The 22,776-nt window shown below is 45.2% G+C and overlaps 1 protein-coding gene across 3 annotated transcripts in view; it reads left to right on the forward strand.

Moving 5' to 3' along the window:
- Positions 1-22,776, forward strand: part of TRPC5 (transient receptor potential cation channel subfamily C member 5) — a 92,799-nt gene that overhangs the window by 51,729 nt on the left and 18,294 nt on the right. For all 3 annotated transcript variants that reach the window (XM_027893142.1, XM_027893141.1, XM_027893143.1), the window contains 4 exons: positions 8,272-8,608; positions 11,635-11,774; positions 15,663-15,985; positions 19,629-19,824. In XM_027893142.1, coding sequence (XP_027748943.1) covers positions 8,272-8,608; positions 11,635-11,774; positions 15,663-15,985; positions 19,629-19,824 — 996 coding nt within the window. The remainder of the gene's footprint in view (positions 1-8,271; positions 8,609-11,634; positions 11,775-15,662; positions 15,986-19,628; positions 19,825-22,776) is intronic.

Genomic DNA, 22,776 nt, shown 5'->3' on the forward strand with positions numbered 1-22,776 from the left:
GTGTCTTTGGAGTCACCTTTATGTCACTGGGGAAGAGCATATCACGTTATTTCACACTTCACTGGGAATGACACCCTGAAATAGTAAACTCTGTAGAAAAACCACTGCTCTGGATTCTTTCATTCAGGGACAGAAGTGGTCATTGGCATTTACCCAATTTCTGTGAATTTCAACTTCACTTCTGTGGCTTAGAGAAGTGAGTTATGAAACTCTACAGAAAAGAACTGAGATCCCACACCCTTGCACCTCCTTTGTGGACATCAGATCCATCATTATCCAGACTGAGGGAACAGTTACCTCCTATATCTTCGCTGCAGGAGGTGAATAGATGGGCTAATCGTAACATCCCCCCCCCAAACTGAGACCTTGTGCAGACTGACATTTAAAGAAAAGTTGTGACTGCAGTTCTTGTTCTTATCCTTTACAAACCCCAGCTGGCTGAGCAAACACCCTCCAGCAGAGCGTAACATCCTCACCCCGCAGCAGGGATATTGCTCGGGAGCAGAGGTAGCCTTGAGAGGTTCCCAAGAATGTGAGAAGTGTTTATACCCTGCTGACTTGTTCATTCATGGATATCGGAGGAAATTTACTCATTCGAGAGAAGGTAAAAAGAAGAAAGGAGAAAAAAAAAAATCCAAATTACGTAGTTTCAGCGTAGATGTGTGTCAGGTCAGAGAGGAAGCAGAAGAGAAATATTTTTAGAGCTTTTTATTAACAGTAATTGGGTGAAGTAGGTAATGTGTTTAAAAATACTTGCGGGCGACTTTTAAAGTTTTCATGTTTGCTTTACTTATCACTTACTTAATGTAAATGTTAGAAAATCACTGGGGAGAATAAACTCAGCCTATTATTTAAAAGTCAATACCTTCCCCACTTCAGCTAAAGCCCCTGAGAGCTCCCGGTATTCACTTCCAGGATCTGTAACTGCTGGAGTGGTGCCTGCAAGAGGACTCAGGAAACGCTGAAAGATTTGTCTCTAAATGGATTTTAGCCTGAGTGTTTTTCCAGCGCTCCTGAGGATGTGCCCGATATCTCCTGTTTGGCTCTTGGAACCCGGGTGTGCGTGGGGAATTAACTGGCTCTGAGGTGTATCGCTCGTGTTCGGCGCTTCAGATCTTTGTAACAGAACCAAATCCCGGGATTTTTTGCTGCAGTACATCCCTCGGGGCTGTATTTATCGGTGTTGGGCTCTCGCTCAGGGTCTGGCCCGGAGGAGCCCCGTTCTAGTGGGGTGTTTGCTGCAGGAGCACCGTTCAGCACCTGGGCTTTATTCATGGCCGAATTTACCGCTCTTTAAACCCTGCTGACACCGGCCATAAATACAGACCCCCAGCTAAACACTCGTTTAAGCGGCTCTGAGTGGAGAGGAATTTAATTTCAAGCTTAAAGGCTTTATAATCGCTTCTTTCCATGGGTAGGCATCCAGGATTTGCAAGCATCTACCTTTGTCCCAGGATATGTGGGACATCTTTTATTGAAGTAATTTAAGCAAATGCGACATGAATGTGTTAAAACAGTGAATTTTGATGGAACTGTGGCAGGCTTTGAGAGGTTATTCAGTCTTTCCTTTTGCCAGCATTCACATCACTGCTGAATTTGCAATTGGTGCTGCTTAAGCTGAGTTCGTGCCTGCTATCATCAGAGAGATGTGTTATGAAGACCTTTAGTTAAGATTCATATGTCATCACAATTTAAAATATTTTAAGAGCAGATTAGCCAAAGTTCTCTCTAATTTGAGGCCCATCTGTTCATCTGTGGAGGATCATGTTCATCTGGAGTTTGTTTTACTCACCAGCTGAGGGTTTGAGCACTTTGGGTAGCACCAGGTTTTCTTGAAGGACTCGGTCCAGCTCAGCTCTGTGATCTCCTTAATGGCAGGAGTGCTGCCATTTGGATTTGCATCGGTGCTTCACTGCTGGTACTGACAGGCATGTGAGGAGCAGCTGTGTTTTTGATATGATATTCATTCTGAAAAAAAAAAAAATTATCTCTTGGAAGTATCTGATAAGGAGTGTTTTATACAGCCTCCCCTCCAACTACTTTGTCTCATTTCTTCCTTTTTTTTTTTTTTCCTGTTGCAGAAAGTACTTAATTAACATGATGAACAACCATTAGGTGTTTACCCTCTGCAGCTCACACTTCAGCAGCAGAATGTAAATAACTTTGCAGTCATTAACAAGGGTTGAACTTTAAAAAGAAATATGCTACAAAAGAGGATTTCCTTATTCATCTCACCGTTTGCAACACTGCAAACTTGAGGAGGCTGGTGTTTCTCATCTAGAATATGTGGTCTCACAGGGCTCACTGGCTCTCTGCAGCAGCCATCAAATTAGGTCACATACAGAGTCTTTCTCCTGTCTAGAGATAATTTAGAAACGGGGCTCTTTTTGAGTGTTGCTCACTGGAATTTCCTTTCAGAGCAGTCAAACCAGTGCAACCACTGGCTTTCCATCCTTCCTCAGAAGATCTTGCCCTTGGTACAAAGGGAGGCAGATAGGGTTTGTCCGGCCTGGGAAGTGTGTTGTGCTACTTGGTGCTTAGCAGGAGCATCCCCAGGATTGGGGAGCGCAGGAAGAAGATGGATTTTGAAAGTCCAGTTCTTAGCACGACATTTCATGTTCCTGAAGTTAAAGATGATCACTCCACTGAATGGTGTGATCCATTGTACCAGGTGTTGCAGACTGCTTGGGCTGGGGGACAGTGTGTGTGAAGCTTTTGGGTTGAGACATTAAGATGTGGCATTGATTGATAAACCCAAGTCTGTGATAGGACTGACAGCGTGGGAGTTTTAAGTATCTTCATAGGAGGAAAGAAATGCCAGCCAGTTAATTCTGCAAATTCCAGCACAAGGGCTCCATTCTGCCCAGTCTGTCCCCAGCTGTGTTGTTGTGTGTGGGATGGACACGCTGGGTGTGCTGTCTGAGTGGGCCCCCCCTGCCAGTGATGTGGGATGGAGATGAGAAATCTCCCTTCATTGCAGATCTAACTGAAATGCATACCTGTGCCACTACATCAGACACTGCAGTTGCCCGATTGTCACACAGACTGCAAAATCTACCTCAGTTCGTGTGAAAAATCTGCCTTTTCAAAACCAAAAGAGCTTTAACTGTAGAGGGCAAGAGCATATAATAATCCCCCCAGGCCCAGTAACCTTGCAGGTGGTCAGCTGCTGTGTGTGAGATGCTCTGGGGTCCAGTGCATGTGACCTATTCAAACGAGGGTCAGACGGGAACTAAAGTGAATTTCACGGCTCCCATGCCACGTTTGGCTCTCAGTGGTGACCTCCCTGGGAGCTGCTGGAGCTGACTGATAGGAGAACTCTGTCCTGCTTATTAGCACAGGGCTCAGCAGTTACAAATTAGTGGTTATTCATCTCTGAAGAGCATTCGCTCTCACCATCCACAGCAAGAGCTCAGACAAGAACTCCAGCAAACTCCAAACAGAGAGGGCTGTTGGCAGCCGTCAGGATAATCAGAATAAAGGCAGGGAGATGCTGTGCTCAGCCCCTGTGATGTCTATCAGGGAGCTATTTCAGTTGCTCCCCGAGGCATTCATATCTCAGCCCATCTGTGTCTGATCCTAAATTACTTATGATTATGAGAGATCAGGGATTTCCCCATAGATAAGGGGAGGGGGGGGTGGCACATAATTTCTGTGTTTGATATTTATATTAATGGCAGAGCATGCAGAAAGCATTTAATTCCCAGTAAGAATTTAGGTGACTTAAAAACATCAGTAAAGATTAGTTATTAAGAAAAAGACACTCCATCCAGCAGCTGCTTTTTTTTCCCTTGCAGATTTTCTCCTTGGTGTAGGATTAGGTGGCAATGAGCATGATGAACACTGGAAATTAAGTTCTCTAATAGCATGATCCAGCTGCAAGCCAAATGTTACACGAAGGCCCTGGCAAGACAGGAGGAAAGAGAGAGCATAAAAGACTTTGCTACAGTAGTCTCTACCCTCAGAGTGCTTCACAGCTATGATTGGAGTTGCTGATCTCACTTCTCAGAAAGGCAAAGCTACTTATGCCCATTTTCAGAGGCCAGGAGACAGAGCATCTTGCTCTCAAGAAGTACTTAGGGTTGCATCTTGTCTCCCAGTTACTCAATGAACTGTAATCTTCAGCTGGGGACAGGTTCTGCTCGACAGGTCACAGAGAAGGAGATGGCTTTTTGGGGTTACCCCCTCTGGAAATGCACCTGCACACTTGCCTAAAAGTGGGGACCACCCTGGACAACGTTGGGCCAGCAGTTCCATGGGCTTCACAACATCCATTGTGATTAAATCCCAGCTGGCAACTCAGCCCCACACAGCTGCTCTCTGCCCCGCAGTGGGATGAGGGAGGGAATCAGAAAAGTGATAAAACTCATTAGTTCAGATAAAGATGAAGCAAAAGCCAAGCAGGCAAGCAAAGCAAGAAATTCATTCACCCCTTCCCACGGCAGGCAGGTGCTCAGCCCTCCCCAGGGCTCTGTAACACACAGCACTGATTTGGGGAGACAAATGCCAACCTTCCAAACATCTCCCCCCTTCCTCCTGCTCCCCCAGTTTTATACGCTCAGCGTGAAGCCAGATAATAATAATTTGTAATAGAGATTGGAGGCTCCTGTAATGCAGCAAGCCTTGGAAAAAAGGCTTGATACTGTGCTTGTTAAGCATTGGAGAAATAGTGTTTTATAGTCACATGTTATCTTAAATAGAGCTTCTGGTGCAGTACATCTACCTCTCATTCTGGACCATCCACAAAACTGGACAATAAGCAGATTTTTAAATTATCAGAACCTCTGCTTTTCATTGTGCAGATACCAAATCCTGTCACACACAATACATTTGTGTGAAATGATAAAAGGCTGTGATAGTACATGCCCTGTTTCTGCCTATGGCACGTGAAAGGCTTTACAAAAAGGTGAGAAAATAATATTTGGGCCCATATTTACATGGAAAATAAACTTTGACTTAGGAAAGGCCTTGGTCAAGTGTTGAAAGTGTCAACTTGCTTCTCCAAATCTCAGTTCTGCTATTTGCACTGAATTTGCACTGTTAATTTCCTAATTTTATGAAGAAATTTGAAACGATGGATGGATGATAACAAAAGTTCCACAGTATTGTTGGGGTTTCAGGCTACTTCACACCTAGAAGGGCTGTAAGTAAGCTTTTTCATGTTCTTGTGTTTTATGTGCAGTGATTATGAATCCTGGACAGCCTTTAATGAGTTGAACGTTCAGTGGTTTAGTTTAGTAAATGAATTTGATGGTTTATTCTAAGCAATAACACTTAGAAGGAAAGTTACCACAAAGCAATCTGTTCTTTAGCCAGCACACCAGTGGCTTAGTTGTCTCCTTCATTATAGTTCATAATTCCAGTGTTTCTGCAAACTGGAAGTTTTGGGTTTTTCCAGCCAGCTGCACTGCTGGAGATTTAAGCAGCAACATTTACTGATTCTTAAATCTGTGGTTAGTAAGTTGAAGTAATACAAATTAGTAAAAGCTTACAGTGGTGAGCGCTTGGCCTCACCTTTAGTAAAGACAGTGTCTGGTGGTTTGTGACATCAGAGAGAGTCTCTTTCTGTGGTAGGCTTGAATTTCCCGTGGGCCATTTTCAGTGAGGTTGGGACTGACTTGATTGGAAAATTTAATGGCTTTTTCCATCTCCATTCCCCTTTTGCTAATCTGCTCTTTAAAGCTGCTCTTTCATGATGTGTGAATTTCTCTCCATTTGAAGAACTAACATCAGATACAACTGAGAAAGCAGATTTTAGAAATGAGCCATTAGGCAGAGAAGAGGCACTTTTAAGATGCTTGCAAGTTGCACAGCAACCAGAGGAACATACAGTCATTTGATTTCTCAAATGACTTTGACTTTGACTCAAGGGAAAAACAGTTTTGTTCTCTCCTTAGAGCTTTCTATCATATGTGATAAAGGGAAAATGTGTTTATAACATTTTCTTCCTTAAAAAAAAAAAAAAAAAAAAAGGAAAAAGAAAAAAGGGTTGTGTGCCTCATGGCAGAGAAGCAGCAGTTGTAAATCAGTGCAGAACATATCCCAAACAGGAGCTGTTACTGGATCTTAAATGAGAAGACAGAGCAGTGTAACCTTCTGTTTCTTCTGGGTTTTAAACATAAAGCACTGACCCTTGTGAAATCAGAGATTAAAACCCAACCAAGCAGCCATCAGTGCTTGATGTTTTTCTGATTTCTGTGGAACTGTCTCTTTAACCTGCCCAGAGAAGCTGTGGCTGCCCCTGGATCCCTGGGAGTGTCCAAGGCCAGGTTGGACGGGGCTTGGAGCAACCTGGGCTGGTGGAAGGTGTCCCTGCCCATGGCCCATGGATGGGCTTTGATTTTATAATCACTGTCCCCAGGTGTGGAAGTGCTGCAATAACATTTTCTGACCATTACAAGGTCTTGGCTTTTTCTGAAGACCCTGTCAGCTGTTGCCCACTTTCTGCTACGTGTTGATTCCAAATCACATGCTCTTCTGATATTCTCTTCCAAAGCCCTCTGGGACAGAGTGTCATACTTGTATGCTAGATGCAGAAGCCATCAGAAGTTTATTGTTGTAATGACGCATAAAAATCCAGCTTCATAAATGCCAGATAGTCCTCTTGGAGATCTTATTTTCAATGCTGATGTGGGTCATTCTATATATTTGAACTACTCAGTCCAAAAGTGGTCTGTTTCTGATACAAACATCTTGTTATAGTATATAAAATAAATTAACAAAATTAGAAATACTAATAGAAGTGAATGACTTTATCACACTGAGCAGCTAATTTTTCTTTTTGCTTGACCTTGGTGAATGAATATTGAAAAAATATGAGTGTGTGCTAAAGCTTTTATTAAAATAATGCCTTCGTCACTCTGAGTCTGTTCTCCTGGTGACTGAGAGCTGCAGGACTGTCTGGGTATCTTTGGACACGACAAGAAGAACCTTGTACCTGTCTCATACATAAATGCACATGGGATGGATGATTCTTCTTCTCCCTCAGTGCTGCTGCAGCTGTTATTGTGTCCACTGGAAGTGTGATTCTTTCTGGTATAGATATGCCCAACCATACATTTAGTTATATTGCCCCAGGAGTTTGTTTATCCATAACTCTACCCATGCTAAGGTAATTTTTCTGTTTAATTACAGCACAGTGAGTATAACAAGCATCCTCAGAACAATGGCTGAGATTTTCTTTGAATTTCCAGTGGCCCAGTGAGAAAACTGAGTTTAGTTGATCAGAAATATAACTTCACTAAGGCGGAGTAGAGATCGAATATGTAAAGAAAAACACAGTTGTCTTGGTCTTGCAGGCATCTCCGGTTATCTCTGGGTCTGAAAAGCTTTGAAAACCACGGGGCTGTCCAGGTATAATTAGGAATATAAAGTCTTCTGACACAGAGCAGAGATACCACGGCTGGAGTTTGAAATCCCAGAGGCTGTTTGGTGTTGGAACAGCCTGAAGTGGTTGCAGGCTGAGCGTGTCCGGTGTGGGCTCGCTGAGATGCCGTAAATCACCATCACAATGCTGTTTGTTTTACAGAGTGAAAATAAACTGTCGAGTGTCACTTCTGGTGCTGTCATCAAAGGTTTCTTTTGGCCCCTGCTTTAATCTCCTGCATTTCCCGACTGCTCCCTTCCTGAAGAGCAGGGCAGGATTCCAGGTGTGCTGCGCTGCCTCCCAACAGGTGTCACCTGGCTACACCTGACAGGTGCCAGGCTGTCTCCTGCCCAGCCCACACACACACATATTGTGACCTCCTTGCACAGAACCACCCAATTCTGGAGACATTCTCTCTCTCTCTCTCTCTCTCTCACACCCCCCCCCCCCACCTCAGAGGTTTGCACCTTTTCCCTCCTGTCTCATCGTTTTAGTGGCTTCTAAAAGATGCTGACAGCGCTTTGTTCGAGGCAGTGGAGAACCCGAAACGTTCTGAAAAGAGCCGTGCTCGAGCACGTGGGAAGGGGAACAGCTTGTAGTAGTTTTCATTGTGTCACTTTTGCACGAGGTTTTTGTGTGGGGAGTGGCTGAGCTACATAAGGATGCTTCAAATAGAAAAAATAATACTTCTTCTGCGAGAAGAAATCTTAAATCTTGTACAGAAAAATAAGAGCAAAATCTGCCTCCTTTCTTCCTTCTGTCTCCAAAATAACGCCTTTCCACCCCATAGCTGGCCCTGAGCGTGTTAGGAGGGTTTGTGTGGGCTCTAACACATGTGTGAGGGGGCATGCACACCAAGCACCAATCAGTAATAGTCTCTCTCTCTCTTTTTTTTTCCTCCTCAGTTTGTTGCTCAGCCAAACTGCCAGCAGCTGCTAGCAACACTCTGGTACGATGGTTTTCCAGGATGGAGGCGGAAACACTGGGCAGTCAAACTCTTGACCTGCGTCACCATCGGCCTGCTGTTCCCCATGCTGTCCGTGGCGTACCTGATCGCACCGAAGAGCAGGCTGGGACTGTTCATTAAAAAGCCATTTATAAAGTTTATCTGCCACACCGGCTCTTACCTGACCTTCCTCTTCATGCTCCTGCTGGCGTCGCAGCACATCGTCAGGACTGACCTTCACATGCAGGGACCACCTCCCACCATCGTGGAGTGGCTGATCCTGCCCTGGGTTCTAGGTAAATGGAAAAAGCTGAGCTGAAGTTGCCTGACTCGCACCCATGGCAACTGTGTGGGGACTCATTCCTGCTCCCAGCATCATCAGCATGTGAAGAGATCTGGCAGCCAGCTCCAGGAACCGTGCACGACAGCTGGGCTCCTTCTGGAACGACAGATCCTGCTGGCCTAGGGCTCTTCTGCTGCTCTGTGGCCATCTGACTTTATCCTTTAGACACGACCCTGAATAAACCGTGGCAGATGCAGCTCTCTCCCAGCCTCCCCATGCTCTGTGCAAGGAGTGGGTTGGGAATTAGTGACAGTGGCCCCTCTCCTGCTGGTTCAGGGCTGCTGGCTGGGTCAGAGCAGTGGGCAGTGCCCAGAGCCTGTCTCTGCCCCCGCCTGCTCCCTGACTGGCTCCCCCAGGCAGTGTGCAGGTACCAGCCTGGTTTATTCCTGGGCTCCCAGCCCCCTAAATAACCGACAGGAAGGCAAAAAAGGGAAGATAAATCTCCCTCTGTGCTGATAATCACTGACCAAATCAACATCAAATGCTCTAAGATAAGCAGGAGAAGGAGGAAGCCCTGATTATCAGAAGGTTGAACGTGAGGCTCTTATTCCAGTCTGGCTTGGGCAGCCACAACTGGGAGGTGTTTGTGTCCTGAGGGCAGGATGTGCAGGTGAGGTAGTGTGAGATGGAGATGAGATGGGAGAAGAGCAAACAAGCATAGTTTGACCTGTTTTTGATGAGAGTATTTACCCTTCCAAACTGAATTTTAACACAACAGCAAGGGGAAAGCTGTGGGCTCCAGCAGGAGCACAATCTCTGCCCTGGTTCAGTGCCCACCCCCCTTGCTGTGCCATGAGCATGTGGCACCACTGTGAGCTGGGGTGGCACCAGGAGACCTGCTTGGTGCTGGAGTTCCCACTCCAGGGCTTCCCATGGCTCCTGGCAGCTGCCAGAGCCTCAGTTCTCCACTGACATTCAGTGACATGGACAATCACTGGGCAGTGGTTTCGACACCTTTATAGCTCTCCTGCAGCCTCTCCTGTTCCCTGTGCCAGACCTGATGCAAAACAAGGAAGGAAGGAAGGTAGGATGTTCACAGATCCCTTTGGATCGTGACCCAGGCACAGCTCTGCCAACAGCCTCGTTATCTGCTCAGACTGATTAATGACATCTGAACGCAGGTGTTGGTAGAAACTTCAGAGTGAGCTGAGGAGCTTAAATGTCTTCCCTGAGCTTAGGTGATCTCTTCACTTCGAATTTGTGGTTAAAATTGAGGGAAATGGCAGGCATTTCAACAAAACTGATTTGCAAATGAAAGAAGGATAATCCATTAGGAAAAAAGCACCTCTTAAACCTGCCTCCTCTTCTTGAGTTCCTTTGTTTCAGATAAATACAGATATTGTAGGACTGTTTATTAAATGGAGAAATGAGAACAGTTTCACCAGATTGGAAGTTAGTATTTATGAAATATTTTCCACTATAAAAGGAGAGAGAACAGACACACACAGCATTGCTGTAACTATAGTAACCAGCAATGATAACTCACTCTAAATACAGTGTGTGAGTTCTTCAACAGGATCCTCTTCATTGATTTATTTTATTTTACTGATCTGTGTTCATACAAAGCCATGGAGGCATCTGTAACCAGATTACCTTATTGGCCTTGACATTATGCTTGTCTGACTGTTGACCTGCTGGCTGCCATCTGAACAGCTCAGATTGATACTGGGCTGATACTGCAGCAGCTCATTTCAACTTGACCTGCTCTTAGATTGAACTTTCAGCTCCTGAAAGTTGAGTTGCAAGTAGCATATCAGTGACCACTGCAGTATCTTGTGGTTAGGTAGGGGCACCAGTTTGAGAAACTATATTAGTAATGTACCTGGAGGTGTATTTTGGGGGTATTTTATGTTTGGTTGGTTGTTGGTTGGTTGTGTTTTTTTTTTTTTTGGTGTGGTTTGATTGGTTGGTTTGGTTTTTTGTTTGGTTTTCTGGGTGTTTGGGGGTTTTTTGTTTGTTTTTTTCAGGTCTTCATTCAAGGGTAATATTGGAAACTGGGTAATTCAAAAATACCTGGGGCTCTAAAGACATTCTCAGAGGCGTGTAGGGGTTGAAGGAGCATAGTTGCCATTTGCTTTTTGATGGGACTTGGGCTTTCAAAATTACTTAAACAGATCTACGATAAATGCAAGTTACTTAAAATCAGAGCTGTGTGCCAGGTGAGTTTAGCAGTCTGATAATGAGCTTCAGAAACCTCCCCTCACTCCTCCAGCTGCAAGGAGGTGCAGTGAGCCCTAGCAAGTGCCAAAAATGATTACCAGGAGGCATTTCAGGGTTGAGATGATGCGCTCTGGCTGTATCCCTGGGAACAAATACTCACCTCCCAGGACCCCCAGCCACATCTGACACGAGATGAGTCACTGCAGTGCCAGGCTGCAGTGCCCTTTGGCATGCTGAGTCTTACCTTTGCCCACAGATAATCCGTGGGGGGGCTTTTTGTTCAGCGAGGTGCATAAATGCAGTGGCTGAGCAGAGAGAATGGATTCACATCTTCCTTCTTTAGGGTGATATTTCCAGGTCAGGGAGGAACTGCACTGGCAGGTGGAAGCTGGTGGAGCTGTTGCTAGAGAAAGTCAGGACAAACTGCTTAGAGTGTCTGTGAGAGCACACAGTCCATTAGAAACAGCACCTGATACAGCTGCTAAAATAGCTCGTTCAGATAGAGCAAAGTTCAGCTGAGCCAATCCACTCATTCTGGTTATAATAAACATATTCCAAGCAGTCTCCTTGTGTGCGTATCTGGAGCTCTGGATAGGAAACCAATATCTTTTTCATCTTTCTTTAGGCTGCATTCCCCACAGACCTGTGAAATGTCTCATGATCAGCAGCACTATACTTTGCAGAAGGCAGAAGGGATGAGACATTTTTTTCCAGGCTGTTGATTTCCAGTTGCCTTGGCAGTCCATCAGGTGTACACGGTGCTTTAATGGGAAATAATGTCTTGTTGTGACAGTGAACTCTCTGCCTTTCTTTCTGCAGGTTTTATCTGGGGAGAAATCAAGGAAATGTGGGATGGTGGATTCAATGAGTACGTGCACGACTGGTGGAATCTGATGGATTTTGCAATGAACTCCCTCTACCTTGCAACCATCTCCCTTAAAATTGTGGCCTACGTCAAGGTACGGTAATTTGGAAGAGAGAGCTTGTAACGTGCTTGTGAGAACTGTGGTGTGCAGGGTAAAAACTGTACAAATCAAAGTTACAGCTCAGAGGAAATAGCTGCTTTTCAAGCAGTCCAGTTTTGAAAATTCACCTGGAAAGCGTATGAATTTGGTTGGGGAATTAATGTTCTGCTCATCCTGACTCCTTGAATAAGGAGATTGTTTGGGCATTGGGTAGAAATTTCCCCACTTTCTGTCCCTTTTGTAGTTGCTCAACTGCCAAAGCTGTTTGTGTTCCATTCTGACACTGGGCCTCTTTCAGCAGCGTTAGGCATAGTGAAAACATGATTTTTAAATTAAATGGAAAACCAAGAATAGCGTTATCTGAAGGCAAGATTTATAATCTGTAGTCCTCCAGATCTGTAGATTACTAATCAGAAGTTTGTGAAAGGGTCTGCTGAGAAAAGCAAGATGTTTAGTAGCAGGCTTCCATCTGATAAAAGGGAGTCAACTTACTCTTCAGTACATGAATTACTGGCAGGGAGATGACAAAGGAGCAAGCTGGGGCTTTAACATCCTGCAGATTCTTCTCTCTCATGTTCCATTTGTGCTGGGTGTTCACATCAGAGCTCATCCTCAAAAGCACCTTCCACATTTATAAACTTCTGATGCTCCAGATTAGCATATGCAGGTGGTTTGGAGCCAGAGGATGGCCTGAAGCACTTTCCCTTCTGTCTCCCTTTTTCAAACACGAGGCACAAATGGCATCCTGTAAAATTCCTTATGCAGTGGCTCTCCTTGGCTTCAGCTGAGCTTCGTGCTTGGCCTGATTCTTTCCTTGGTGTGAATCAGCAGGAGCTTCACTGCAGTCAGAGTAATTACTCAGGTGTAAATCAAGTAACTGGAATCTGCTCCTTGGCTACACAGACCCTTTCTAGCTTTTCTGTTTCCTGTGCTGGTTTTGCCCTGGTAGAAGGGCACCGCTTCTTGTGGCCCAGCTCCTGGGAATCAGGCACTTCCCCAAAGCAGCCTGGTTTAGTCCTGCCCAGCAGGTACTCAGGCAGAGAGGGAAAAAGAGGAGAAAATTTCATAAAGTCCATTGACTCCAAAATGCAGACAGAGCCCTGCTATGGGGCCTTTGTAAAACCCTGAAGGTTGTGTCCTGGTGAGTCATATTTTCAAAGGGAGAAGCTTTGAGCTGGTGCTGCTCCCTGAAGAGGCAGCTCTGTAACAGCATCAAAGCAGGAACAGATTACGTCTTTCATTCTCCCCAACTTACTTCTTTTATTCAGAACCAGTGAGGAAATTACAGACTTGAAAGGTCGATCTTTAAACTGCAAACAAAACAAAACAAAACAAAAATAAATGCGCTGGAAATTGTAAGATTGGGGAACAAATCTTAAAATGTTAACAGTCTCGTTCTTTCTCACACACAAATTACTGGAGGAGCTGTGTATCCAGGGATTTATACAGTCACATAATAAGGTTTAAACCCACAGCCAAACCACAGGTACAAAGGATTTGCAGCTTTGTTTGTGTACTCTGTGAGAGCTACAGAAACTTGCAGGTTAACCACAAAGACCCAAGTGGCAGCACACAAAAGGAGGTTTGCAGGAACGTGTCTGTTTGAGTAGAGATCAGACCCTCTGGGATTAAACCTGCCTGGTCTCAGGTCAGCACCTGATGAGGACCAACCCTGAGAGGTGCATAAAATCTGCTGCAGGACCAGTTCTGAAACAGAGGGTCACAGAAGTTCCCTTCTGACCTGTGTCACTGAGGGGTTGCAGAATGCTCTGAAACAGGAGGATTTATACCTTTGATAATGGCTTCAAAATATTTTGCACTTGTTATTTATAGAACAGCCCTGACCTGGAAAAGGTGGGATGTGCACCAATATACCATATTCTAACACTTCTGAGCTCTTCAAAGGATTACATGGACATTTATCTTTTTGCCAAATATCAGAAAAACTAAATTGCATACTGACATTAATGTTTTCCATCCTTGTTTTTACGTGAAGACTTTTTTTTTTTCCTCCTTCTTGATTTGTCTGGTTCCAAGACCTGGCTCTAATGTTGTCTGATACCAATGAAATCTTCAGGCTAATTATAGGGTAGAAATACCTTCTTAATCAGTTTTCATTTGCTGCATTGAATTATCACGTAATGAGGAATGGTAAATGTACCAGCCTGACGTAATTTATTTGTACTATTCTGTGTACATCTCTGCTGTGTTTCATCTTCTCAGTAGACACTAACCTAGGTAACTGCAGCCTTCCCAGATACCCAGCTTCATTAGGTCACCCTGATGACACAGCAGATTTATCTGTTACCTGTGAGGCCAGGCTGCTGGGAAGAGACCATTTCCCAAGGAAGGACGTACCGTCAGTTTATAAAGGGCCAAAATACGACCCTAACAAGTTGCTTTAAAAATAGGTGTGAGGTGCAGAAGACCTTTTCACCTACCTAAACCCTAGCAGAGAGTCCCTGGGCTGCTGTGTCCAGCCAGCCTGCAGAAGAGAATTGGGAATAAAGCTGCCAATCTGCTGTCCAGGCTTCCTGATCCCGACCATCCACCCCCACTGCTGGATATCCACAACAATTCACCAGGTCTGCCTGTTTGCCAACATTTTAAGGCCCATCTTAAATCAGGCTAAACAGGCTCAGGCCATCGTGTTCATGTAATAAAGAACAGTTTGGAAATGTCAGGAGCGTTCTGAGGTCATGCTGAAATGCCTTTGTATCATGTCTCATCTCCTTCACACAGAGGATTAGTCTGAAATACCAGCTTGCTGTTAGCTACAGCCTTGCAAAAATTGGGAGCGTATATTGAACCTTCGGATTTAAATAGAAAGTCCCTGAAATCTTGACTGTCTATTGACACTGTTTCCTTTTAAAAGGTACAACAATTATTTTAGGAGTCCTAAACGCACTGGGTACACCATTAGCTGTGTTATTCCAGGTACATTTTTGCCTGCCTCGTGTTAAATGAGCGGGAAAAAATGTTAAAAGGACAATTATTCCTTGATATTAAGCGTCTTCGACTGCAGTATCTGGTGCCAGTGTAGTTAAACCAGAGCAGTTACATTTACAGGACCAGCTCTTTGGTGTCACATCTGGAGGCACTTTGCTCAGAAAATGCTCCTGCTTTTACAGTTGCATTACAAACCCAGTTAATGTTATAGTTGATGCACTCAGTGTTTCAGCTGTAATTAAGACCTCTGCTTTAGCACTCTCCTAAAATTGCCATGACAAATTAACTAATAGGAAAATTAGTATGAAGAAAGCATCTCGGTTCTGGGCTGTTGGCACTTTTTTTTTGAGGTTACTGGGGAAGGAAAGCATCGAATAAATCATTGCTTGCTTTCTTCCCTCCCTTCTTCGTGCCTCCCGTTGCTCCTAGGAAGTGCAGTGTTTTGAATGTGCAGTCATATTTAGGAGGAGAAAAAAAGTAATTGCAAATTTCCATCTGGATCCTGCTGAAAATCTGAACCCCTTTAAATGCTGAAAGAGAAGGAGATTAGGTATGAATGAACTCCTGGACCTAACAAACTCACACGCAGTGAACTCAGAATTCAGGATATTTTAAAGAATCTCAAATTTCTAAATTTAGGCTAAGAGCAGCCCCACATCTCACTCTGTCAGGGGCTCATAATCGAGAGGGCAGTTCGTAAGAAGGCATCATTAAACCAAAAAGTCTCTGCCCTGATCAAGTCAGCTTCCCTTCTGAATCCCAAATGTTTTAGTCTGACAGCAGCTGAGACATAAAAGTTTAGAAGTGCTTCTTGTGTCACCAGTGCTGGTTGGATTTACCTGTGAAGGGTTAGTTATTGGCAGGTGTGGCTTTTTGAGTTACCTCGGAGTAATTGCAATGTGATTCACTTTTCTTTCCTGTTCTTTCTTTCAGTATAATGGTTCTCGCCCGAGGGAGGAGTGGGAAATGTGGCACCCGACCCTCATTGCAGAGGCCCTCTTTGCAATATCCAACATTTTGAGTTCCTTGCGTCTCATATCCCTTTTTACAGCCAATTCCCACCTGGGGCCCTTGCAGATTTCTCTGGGACGCATGCTGCTAGACATCCTTAAATTCCTTTTTATCTACTGCCTGGTGCTCCTGGCTTTTGCAAACGGACTGAACCAGCTTTATTTTTACTACGAGACCAGTGCCTCGGAGGAGCCCAACAACTGCAAGGGGATCCGGTGTGAGAAACAGAACAATGCCTTCTCCACGTAAGATACCCTTTCCTTTCTGGTTTTAAAAGACTGACTCTCACTGTCCCCTGCATTGCCTGCTTTTGCCTGGTGTCTGTCACTGCACTGGGAGTGCCTTTATTTTAGTCATTTGCAGTGAGATTAAAATCCCAGCAAAGCCCTTTTTGCTGGGAGTGCTGGTGCTTTACTGAGCTGTTGGCATGGAAATTGCTGTGAGGACAGCTGGCAGAGCTGAAAGAGAGAGCGCATGCTGAAAAATAACATGAATTGTCTTTCTGATGTATTTGTTTTAATTACTAATAGTAGAAATGATTATAATAATCAGCCCCCACCCGATTGTTCTTGCTGCTTGCACAGTACTTAACTCACAATGGGAGGGGAAATAAATAAAGCACGGTCTAGAAAAAGGCCCATGCCCTACAAACAAGCAAAACAAAACTGTTGTCCACCACTTTCTGCTAAATTAAAGGAGACTTGTCACGATGCCCAATAATTCTCCACCCTCCGTCAGCTGAAGGCTTGGGGTCAAGAAAGGATTTGGGACATATTTGCACAAAAGAGATGATGGCTGAGGCCACATGACTCTGTTGGGAGAGGAAAGGCTCCAGCATTGTCCTGTGGGCTCCCTCCTTGAAGAAGTGTGGGATTTTCGTGCCTTCAGGAGCATCGTGACCTTAGGACAGGTAGACCAGGTGGGTGCCATTTTCCACTGCAGAGCAAGGACCATCAAAGGCCTGATTAACTTTCTCATGAAACCCTTGTGTGTCTGGAGGAAGTGGATGAACCTGCACGGTGCTAATGAGAAACGGAATTAAAGATTTCAGTCCCTTTTTCTGTTTAATTGCCTTGAGTGCCCCAGAAATGTGTTGTGCTGCCCAGGCAAAGGAATTGAAGAACAGGTAATTTTCCTTGATCTACGTCCATATGGATGCAGCAGAGGGAAGAAGGTTTGGCAAAGCACAGTGTGTGTTAAGGGGCAACTTCTACTTCAGAAAGGGTCAAACCCACAAAGTTCAGGACCAAATCCTTTCCCTGCAGGTACAGTGAACAGATGCTTTCAGTTGAACATTCTGCTTTGGACCTGTCACCATTTGCAAACCAGTTGCTTTACAGATTTTATCGTATCAGATTAGTGGAAAACAATGGCAGGATTGGACTTGAAAAACCAACCATCCTCAAGTCTGTAAGGTGTAATGCCTTGGGAGCTAGAAATGATACAGAATTAGCAGCAAGTGTGCAGATCAGCTTAAATACAGGCCACAATTTCTCCTCCCCTAACATTCATTTAACCCCCCCTGCCAAGGAGAATGTAGAGCAGGAAGGAAATTGAGGGGGCTCAGCCTTTTGTGGCAAAGGTTTGTGTAAAACAAAATCGCAGCAGGAGGGGATCCATTAGGAGTGAGGTCTCCTGGCAGGGGACAGAACACTCTGCAGGTACTTTTTGTTTGAGACTCGCTTAAGAAATTTATTCAACGCGCTCTTGAAAGTTTAAATAGTCGTTATTAACACCCCCAGGGCAAGCTAACGTTGGGCTGTGAAGCAAATGCACAGCATGGGCTGAGTGGCTGGGAAGGAGCAGCTTGCAGATGGAAACATTGTCGAGCTGGGGGAAAGCAAACGTGGCTGGGGCCGGTTCAGCCAGAGCTGGTGGTACCCCAAGTTTGCTCATAGTTCATTCCTAATGAAGGAGGAAATGTAAAAAGCTTTCAGCGAGTGCCCTTTGATCCCCACCACAATAAGCTCTAATTTTGCCAGGGAAGGAAAGAGGATGCCCCTTGTGTGTGCCCAGCTCGTGTCAAGTGTGACACCTATTTACGGGCTCGTTATTTCCTATTGCTCTCCAAGGGTGGGCTTTAATATTTCCTTGTGAGGAAATTGTCTGCCTTTCAAACACAGATCATGGAAAAGTAATATTCCTTTGTGACAGCAACAAGAGGAGGTCATGAATAGTTGAAGGTTTTCTGCTTTGGCCCTGCCATCCCTCAGGAAGCAGAGTGCCTGCTGCTTGGGCAGATGATTGGAAAATAGGTTTCTAGCTGTGATGCTGGCAGCTGAAGATGGAAGGAGAGAGCGAGGAAGAGGAGGAAGGGGTGGAAGAAGTCACACTTTGCTGCCTGCTGTGTCCTCACTGGGGCCATGCAGTGTGAGCCCCACCTGAAACACAGACTGTAAAAAGAGATTTTGGATCTGTCCTGTCATTAAACACTAAGGAAGTAGTAACTGAGCCTTAGTGCTGTGCAGAGCTGCAGGAACCAGAATGTGTCTTCTGTCCTCATGTAAATATGTTGGCCCCAGTCTGGACCCGAATTATACATTATACATATATATATATTATATATATTAATTAATATTATGCATCTACAGCAATGCATTGATCACTTCTAGGACTAATTTCACTTTAATGACAGAAACCTCTGTCTCAGGTGAGCGTACAGCCCAGGCAGGACTTCTCCTTCTAAAAGTAAAAATACTATAAATATTTTAAAAGATAGCTAGCACTCCACTATTTTTAGTAGAGAAAAGTTTAGCATTCTTTGGTTAACCTTTATTTTGCCACCTCAGTTATTTTAATTTAATAAATGTAACAAACAGCCTGAGGACTTTTGGAAGAAAGAATTTTTGCTTTAAAGAGTCTCTATGATTTTGGCCAGTGAAAAACGTAAGATACATCCACAATGTATAAAGAAACTAAATCCTCATATAAAGCATGGGAGTACATGTGACCAGGTGCCTGGAAATGCTGGAAGAACAGATTCCTGGTATGTCAGGTAAAGTATCTGAATTTGTAATAATTTGTCTGGTAGTTGCATTTGAAAATATCTTCTGACCTCAGGCCAAAATGGAACCTCTCAAAGGGGCATACTAATGTATTTTTGGATGATATAAATGTCGTATTTTGGAAAGCCAAAACAAAGCTGCTCAAATGGACCCATTATTTAGGTTGCTGATTACGCATCTGACGTGCTTGCAAAAGGTCACTTGTCTGTGGCTGAAGCCAGGGCAGACCTGCTATGATCTCATCAGCACACTGGGGTCAGGTCTAGTTCATCTACGGCAGGAAGGCTTCAAAAGAAGGAAAAACTCCTGGGCTGGATTAGTGTGATGTTCCTGCTCTGCCCTGGGTGGGATCTGCTGCATCACCCAGCCAGAGGGACCAGTGTTTTCCAGGTGCATTGCAAACAGACTGGGTCATACCAGCTGAAGCAATTGCAAGCTCTCAGCCTGTGTGAGAGCAAAAGGTGCCGGTGGATGTGGTTTGTCACGTCTCTCACCTCGTGGTGCCTCGTTGTTAGGCACTGTTTAACTGCTGTGGCCATGCTGTAGGTGGGGATGGGTTCCCTGAACGTTCATCCTGCAGACACCTTAATGACGCAGGCAGCGATCAAACAGGAGAGTTTGTAGATAACGGCGGAATCACAGCAGGGCAGTTTTAATTAGAGGGAACGCGTTGTGGCTGTTCTTTGCGTGTGTTTAGAGTGGGGAAGGGAGCCTTGGGTTCCTCAGGGCAGTTAGGGGCTGGTTGCATCTCACGAGGACACGTGGCTGCTCTGTGGTGTCTTCCAATATCTGTGTTCCCTCCCTGAAAACTGCCTGAAAACAAGGAGTCGTTTTCCATCCCCCAGCGCCAGGTAGCCAAGTAAAGGTCTTTTTCTCTTTGCAGACTTTTCGAGACCCTCCAGTCGCTCTTCTGGTCTGTGTTCGGGCTGCTGAACCTCTACGTCACCAACGTGAAAGCCAGGCACGAGTTCACGGAATTCGTCGGGGCCACTATGTTTGGCACCTACAACGTCATCTCCCTCGTTGTGCTGCTGAACATGCTCATAGCCATGATGAACAACTCCTACCAGCTCATTGCTGTGAGTTATATCTCCTCCTGCTTGCTTTCTTGCTTTTATTTTCCTCCGCGTGCCTCGTTTGTTCGACTTACGGCGCGTGTGTACCTTCTGGGACGCTGCAGACTGCTGCCCCCGGTTTTTGACAGCAGGTAGTTGGGATTTCTGCTCACCAGCCTGAATCATGCCTGCGGAGGAGGTTTTGCTCTGTTTGTAACGCTGCTTAGCTGGAAAAGGCTTATGAGCTGTGATATGCCCCTGTCTCCTCCTGGAGAGTAACTTCACTGACCACCTTGTCATTAGTAGCTGATTTACGCTGTGGTAGAGAGGGAATATAAAGGGAAACCTTCCCACTGCTTCCTGATGCTTCCTTTTAACTTGAGAGGTGGGTGTTATGTTACATTTTTTTTATCCTGTTACTGTTTTCTCGGGTGAAACTGTGTGTGTCAGGAGCCCAGTCCTGCAATTCCTTTCTCCGCAATCTTCCCACCTGCAATTAGATCGCGTCCATCTCTACCACCAGCCAGTCCTCCTGGCAGCTGACTCTGTTAAACCCATATTCTGAGATTCCTGAGGAATGGATCTGAGCTGAGGGCAGCTCAGGGCTGCCAGTTGGCTGTAGAGCCAGTTTGAAACTTAAATTTCATGTGAATGTTCCAAACTGGTTTCTCTCCTGTAATCTCATTCCGTGTTCTCAAAAGCCAATCCGTACCTCGGTGATTAAATTTGCCAGCAGATTGAAAGCTGAAGCAGCGTGGCTCTACATTTTAAGGCTCTTCAGGTCAGAAGCAGCATGTCAGGAAGGGAAATCTTGTGTGCAGAGAACTTCAGGTAAACCACTGTTTTCCAGTTGCTTTCCAGTTCTGACCCTTAACACGGTAGGTTTGGACATAGTGAGGTGATGATGAGCTGTTACATCATCTGTGAACAGAAACAGGAGCTGGGAAAGTCAGATTTGTCCTCATCTGGTCATTTGGAAGTACAGGTAGAGCCTTGCTCCTCTGCTGTAGGTGGCTCTTTTTTTTTTACTCTAGAAAATGGAGGATAATCCAGAATAAAAAACAGAAGCAGCACCAGCTGTCCTGCTGTTTCCATTCCCAAATTCCTGGACAAGTCTCTGAGGAAATGTGTGGGTGAGCTCCTATCCTGGCTAAAACACACAGAGCAGAGTAGGGAGTTGTGCTTGAACAGGTTCCACAGCTGTTGTTGATTATCTGCTGATTCAAGTGGCTCCTAAATTCACTCAGTCAAACTGAGCACAGGCCCATCAAATCGGTGATACTTTTGGACATCTGATCTTTATCATATTACAAAAAAACCCGGGCTTTCCAGATGAGCAGAAGAGCAGTTTATCACAAAGACGCTGCTGCTTAATCAGTCTGTTTCAATGCTTTAAGTGCTTTCTCTTTGTTCTGTGCTACTCCTCACATTCCAGGGAGACTGGAATGAGGGACAGAAAACAAAGATTCTCTCCTTGGCCATTTTCTTCCCTTCCCCTTCCTTTATTGTCATGGAATAGGCTTGTCACTAAGACAAAGCCCAAACCCAAGACTGACACAAGAATAGCAGTATTCGCTATTCACTGGGATACGAACCACTCATCACCTGAACAATCCGAGTGACACATTGCAAACAACCCCCCGCGATTTAGAGAGAGCCATCACAACAATTAACTGAAGTGACTGGTCCAGAGAGAGGGCTGTTGTATTAATGGCTTTGGATGTGGAGCAGCTGGGAGCAGTGACTTGCTCCGTCAGAGCCTGCACCTGAGAGACCTGGGGACAGAGGACTGAGCTCTGCAGATTGCTGAGGTACGATCACAGTTCAGCCCTTGCTCAGGAGAAGGGTAGCAAAAACGCTGCAGGGTACTTCTTCCTCACTTAAGCTGTCACACCACTGTTGCTGCCAAGAGCAGTGACGTTTCTTGGGAAGGCAAGGGGCAGTCACTTCCCATCTTTTGCCGTGCAGCTGGGTTTTTGAAGCTGAATTCCTGCATGCGTTCTCTCTCTCTCGGGGACAATTTTTCTGCGTGTGTCTTCGGAGGGCAAACATCAATTAATCTTCTCCCTGAAGAAAGCAAGTCGTTAATAAACGTTGAGCTTCACAAATGAGGATCATTTTTTTAGCCTCCTGTGATGATGTTCAGCCCTTTCTGAACCACAGCAGACCGGTTCCTGGACTGGGCATTTGTGCCTCCTGGTGCTGATAGTACATTGGATGTGCCCAGAGTGACAGCATTGCAGGGAGGGAGGAGGGGAAGAAGCCCTTGGGTGGGGTGGAGGCCGCCTTCTCCAGTGCATCAGTAGGAAATCTTGTGCCACGTGCAGCACTCTGCAGAGAAATAAAACAAGCTAGAGGTGGGGGATGAGCTGAGACTGCCTCTCTGCTTGCTGATTTCCCTGCAGTGGAGTGGTGAGGACACCTTCATTAATCCTGCCTGCTAACGAGCCAGTGGCACTGCTGCAGTGCAAACTTTGTCCCCTCCTCTCTTGCAGGGACAGACAGATGCACTCATGCATTTGTAGCAGGTGTTCTTCAGGTCAGCTTTGCTCCCTTGGCTCGTATAAACGTGAATTTCTGCCGGGAGGTTTGAGATGGGAGAATCTTTAGTTGCTGCTCCGTGGCCCTTCGTTGTGCCTCCCCAGAATGGGGATTTTGGGCTTGGTGCTTAATTAGGCACTGCAGGCACAGAGCATGAAGCCACAGGTTATCTGTGGAACACAGAGCGAGGCAGACAAAGGATAAAACCCCTGCTCAGCTTTGAATGATTCCTGGCTCAGAGGTGGAAGAATTTTTCTGCCGTAATTTTGTTGGTTTCTTTTTTTCCTAAGCCACCTCAGGCTTCAATAAATACATATTTCTAGGGTTACCCTAAAGCAGTTTGGATGTCGATTATTCTCACCCAGCCATTTTTTTCTCTCTTTTGCCAACCGTTGTCAAGAGCTGGTTGTGGCAGACGCTGTCATTCATCGACCA

Source organism: Empidonax traillii, unplaced genomic scaffold (assembly GCF_003031625.1).
Source record: "Empidonax traillii isolate 1590-97213 ecotype Southwest subspecies unplaced genomic scaffold, ASM303162v1 scaffold383:size710549, whole genome shotgun sequence".
Classification (NCBI taxonomy): Eukaryota; Metazoa; Chordata; class Aves; order Passeriformes; family Tyrannidae; genus Empidonax; species Empidonax traillii.